Source organism: Poromitra crassiceps (assembly GCF_964638095.1).
Source record: "Poromitra crassiceps genome assembly, chromosome: 14".
NCBI lineage: Eukaryota > Metazoa > Chordata > Actinopteri > Beryciformes > Melamphaidae > Poromitra > Poromitra crassiceps.
In genome coordinates this window covers 19743542-19747492 of record NC_139633.1, presented here as the reverse complement: position 1 = coordinate 19747492, position 3951 = coordinate 19743542, and the positions used below count along the sequence as shown (strand labels likewise).

General features: G+C 49.1%; 1 protein-coding gene across 1 annotated transcript; it reads left to right on the top strand.

The window, feature by feature from the left end:
• Positions 1–763: 763 nt before the first annotated feature.
• On the top strand, positions 764–3682 carry LOC310789051 (protein FAM135A-like; the record flags this gene model as incomplete). The annotated part of the gene is made up of 1 exon (XM_083650654.1): positions 764–3682. One exon carries the CDS (start codon positions 764–766, stop codon positions 3680–3682), a length of 2919 nt encoding a protein of 972 aa, XP_083506780.1.
• Between the last annotated feature and the right edge of the window lie 269 nt (positions 3683–3951).

The window sequence follows — 3951 nt, the reverse complement described above, 5'->3', positions numbered from 1 at the left end:
GCCGATTTGACCACCCTCTGCAGAGCCTTGCGATCCAGGGCAGTGCAGCTGCCATACCAGGCCGTAAAGCCGCCAGTCAGGACACTCTATAGTACACCTATAGAAGTTGGTCAGAATCTTTGAGTCCAAACCGAACCTCCTCAGACACCGGAGGAAGAAGAGCCGCTGTCTAGCTGCCTTCACAACAACACCCGCGTGGTTATCAGCAATGATGTCAAAAGTGACGTCATAAGTGTGCACACACACACACAAGGCATTGTGACCAGAGTGATCAGTGATGTCACACACAATGAGGCATTGTGACAAGACTGATCAGTGATGTCATAGGAGGACACACACACACACACACACACACACACACACACATATACACACACCGATGATGTCATCAGTGATGGGGCACACAGCCACACACAAGGAGGCATTGTGACATCACTCATGCAATAACATTTAGTGAGTAGCATCAGTGATGTCACACAACCAATCGTGATGTCATCAGTCACTACTGGCCACCACTCGACGATGATGACAATGGCGGATGACAATGACGGCATCGCTATTTTACGTATGTTAGGCCTTCACAGTCATAGACATTTTGACATCACAATGGTTCGAGTGATGTCAACAGTGATGTAGAACTGTATGACATCGTCACAAGTGCGCAGCTGGACCAGAGAGACGCTGCGGTCAGCTCAGCGAGCTTCCGATTGAGCAGAGTAACTTTAGCTAGCTGGCTAGCAAACTCTGCCTTTTAAAGACCATGATGAGTGAAGTCCAGGCAATGGTGGAGTTTTCTGTGGAGCTCCACAAGTTCTACAATGTGGACCTGTTCAAAAGAGGGTTCTACCAGATTCGTGCCAGTTTGAAAGTACCACCACGGGTCCCACACAAAGTAGAGGCCAGTCTGCTTCACACAGCAGGCCCTGATCTGGCCTTCCCTGCTTCTGTCCAACATGATGTCATCTGCAGCAAAACTTTCCAAATCCTGTACAAGAATGAGGAGGTTGTGGTCAATGATGTCCTTCTCTTCAAAGTCATGATGCTGTTGGATGCGAAGAGGGTGGAAGAGTCCCTCGATCACATGGATTTCCAGCTCTTCTTGGATTTGTACTTCATGAATGGCAATTACATGCCAGATGATGCGAAGTCTCTCCAGAATATCAGTGGCCGTTCTCTTCACTTGCACTTTAGCCTCCAACGAGGGATCCACCAACACGTCAACGTCATGTTTGACTACTTCCACCTGTCTGTCATCTCCATAGTTGTCCATGCCGCCCTGGTGGCACTACATCAGCCCCTCATAAATTTTCCTCGGCCAGTGAAGACCACGTGGCTTAACTACAATGCTCCGCCACAGAGCAAAGACTCGGTCATCACATCCCTGGAGAGGGTGGTGTTCGGCAGCAGCTATGTCAAGCAGGTGTCCCCAGATGGCAGTACATTCCTGGTGTCTGGCCACTTTCTGCAGCATGCCTTCAGTCTTCACCATAACCTTTGCGCCAATCTGCTACAAGCCTACCAGGGTCTTTTTGACTATTTCACCTCTGTCACCAAGGACTTGCCCTCCCACCATATGGACCTGGCCAAGCCCAGCATGCAAGTCCTATATGAGAGAGTACTCAGAAGACCCTATCCCAGAAGCCAAAGGCATGTCTACATAGAGCAACTTGATTTAGAGGCCTGCCTAAGTGAGCTTTGTGAACAATTGAAGCAGAAAGCAGAGACCCCTGAGGAGCTGGCAGAGCTCGTGAACATGCACCTGGCTCAGCTCTGCTCTCTGCTCATGGCTCTCTGGGGAGAGTTCCTTGAGGTGGTGTCCCTGCAGGAGAATATTGCCGCCCTGCTGGCTATGGAGCACCATAGACTCAGAGTAAAGCGATCTGCTGAGGCATTCTTTTGTCTTGAACACCCAAGACAAACTGCGTTGGCGTATCAAGACCTACATGCTCACAGCCACCAACAGATGACCAATGCCATCAAAAGCTCCACCTACTTTCTATCTTTGCCTCCACTTCCAGTGGAATGTACAGACCTAGATGGTGATGTTAGCTCCCTGCCAATCATCTTCGAAGATAGATACCTGGATTCCATCACTGAAGACTGTGATGGACCCTGGCTGGGTATACACAATATAAGGGCTGGCTCAATGTCCAGTAAGACAGACAAGCCTAACTCAAAGGATTGCAATGTAGCAGCAAACTTCTGCAGGCCTATATCTCGGTATGCCGCTATGGCCACCACCTGGCCAGACAACTGTGGTCAATCACCCAAGTTCAAATGTCCAAAGGTTCCCAGATGGAGGAGCCCCCAGTGGCTCTTCCTGCCTCTCAGACAAGTGAAGCGTGGGATGGTGGAGAACTGCTTTGGCTCACGCTCTAGCACAGATGTGTCTGAGATCAGCCCTGTGGAGACATCTGCTATCACACTGGAAGATGAAGACGAGACTGAGCATGAGCAGATAGAGAATGGCTACTTTGAGGAAGGAGATGGCTATGCTTTTGTGAATGGTGTGGCCGATGAGGAGAGACTTGGGGATTGGGATGCAGTTTCTCAAGATACAAGTATTTTCTTTGAGCCGCTTAGCCTGGGCTACCTCCTTGAAACAAATTATGTACCAGAAGCTCCCATCTGCTCCGCTCTCGCTTCCAGCAGTGCTGGGTACAGCCAGAGTGAGCCTCCCTGTCCCTCCACTTCCTTCTCCACAGGCCTGCGTTGCTATGAGAGTGCACCCACACCACAGATGAAACTGTTCATCAAGGCCAAAGAAGAGATGAAGCAGCTAAGGCTACCTGGCTTCTTGTACAGCGGGGTGCCTGAGCTGGCATCCACTGTGCCCTACTTCAGCCTGGAGGAGGATGAGAGCTGTGATGAAGGCATCCACCTCATAGTCTGTGTCCACGGCCTGGATGGTAACAGTGCAGACCTGAGGCTGGTGAGGACTTACCTGGAGCTAGGACTGCCTGGAGCTCAAATAGACTTCCTCATGTCCGAGAGCAACCAGAATGACACTTTTGCTGACTTTGAGTCAATGACGGACCGACTACTGGATGAAATAGTCCAGTACATCCGGATATACAACCTTACAGTCTCAAAGATGAGCTTTGTGGGTTATTCCTTGGGGAACCTAATTGTTCGCTCAATGCTGTCCAGGCCCAGGTTTAAATGTTACCTGAGCAGGCTGCACACCTTCCTCTCCCTGTCTGGACCTCACCTGGGCACACTGTACAACAGTTCTGCTCTGGTCAACACCGGCCTTTGGTTCATGCAGAAGTGGAAGAAGTCGGCCTCGCTCCTGCAGCTGACTTGCCGCGATCACGCTGATGCTCGCCAAACTTTCCTGTACAAATTGAGCAAGAAATCTCATCTGCAATCTTTCAAGAATGTGGTGCTGGTTGGTTCACTGCAGGATCGCTATGTCCCCTATCATTCTGCTCGTATAGAGATGTGCAAAACTGTGTTAAAGGACAAACAGTCAGGTCCTGTGTATGCTGAGATGATTGAGAACCTGCTGCTGCCAGTACTTCAGAATAAAGACTGTAATCTAGTGCGCTATGATGTCATGTATGCCCTGCCCAACACAGTAAACACCCTTATCGGCCGGGCCGCCCACATTGCCGTACTTAATTCAGTCATCTTCCTGGAGAAGTTCTTCCTAGTTGCAGGCCTGAAGTTCTTTCAATAGAAATGCCTCAGAATCAAACTGATGGCTGTATGAGAGGAATGTGGAGCAGCTATTACCTCACTACATCTAAACCTACTGTATTTATTGCATGGATTATCATCATAAATGATACATGCATAAATGACATGAGAACAAAAGAATGTTAGTGGATATGGAGTTTGCCATTTTTATTTATCTAATGCATTTCTATGCCTCCGGCAGGAACAACAGTCAGATTGGGCTTCTCCCATCCATTTGACTTAATGAAACATACAAACACCAAGTTGGCA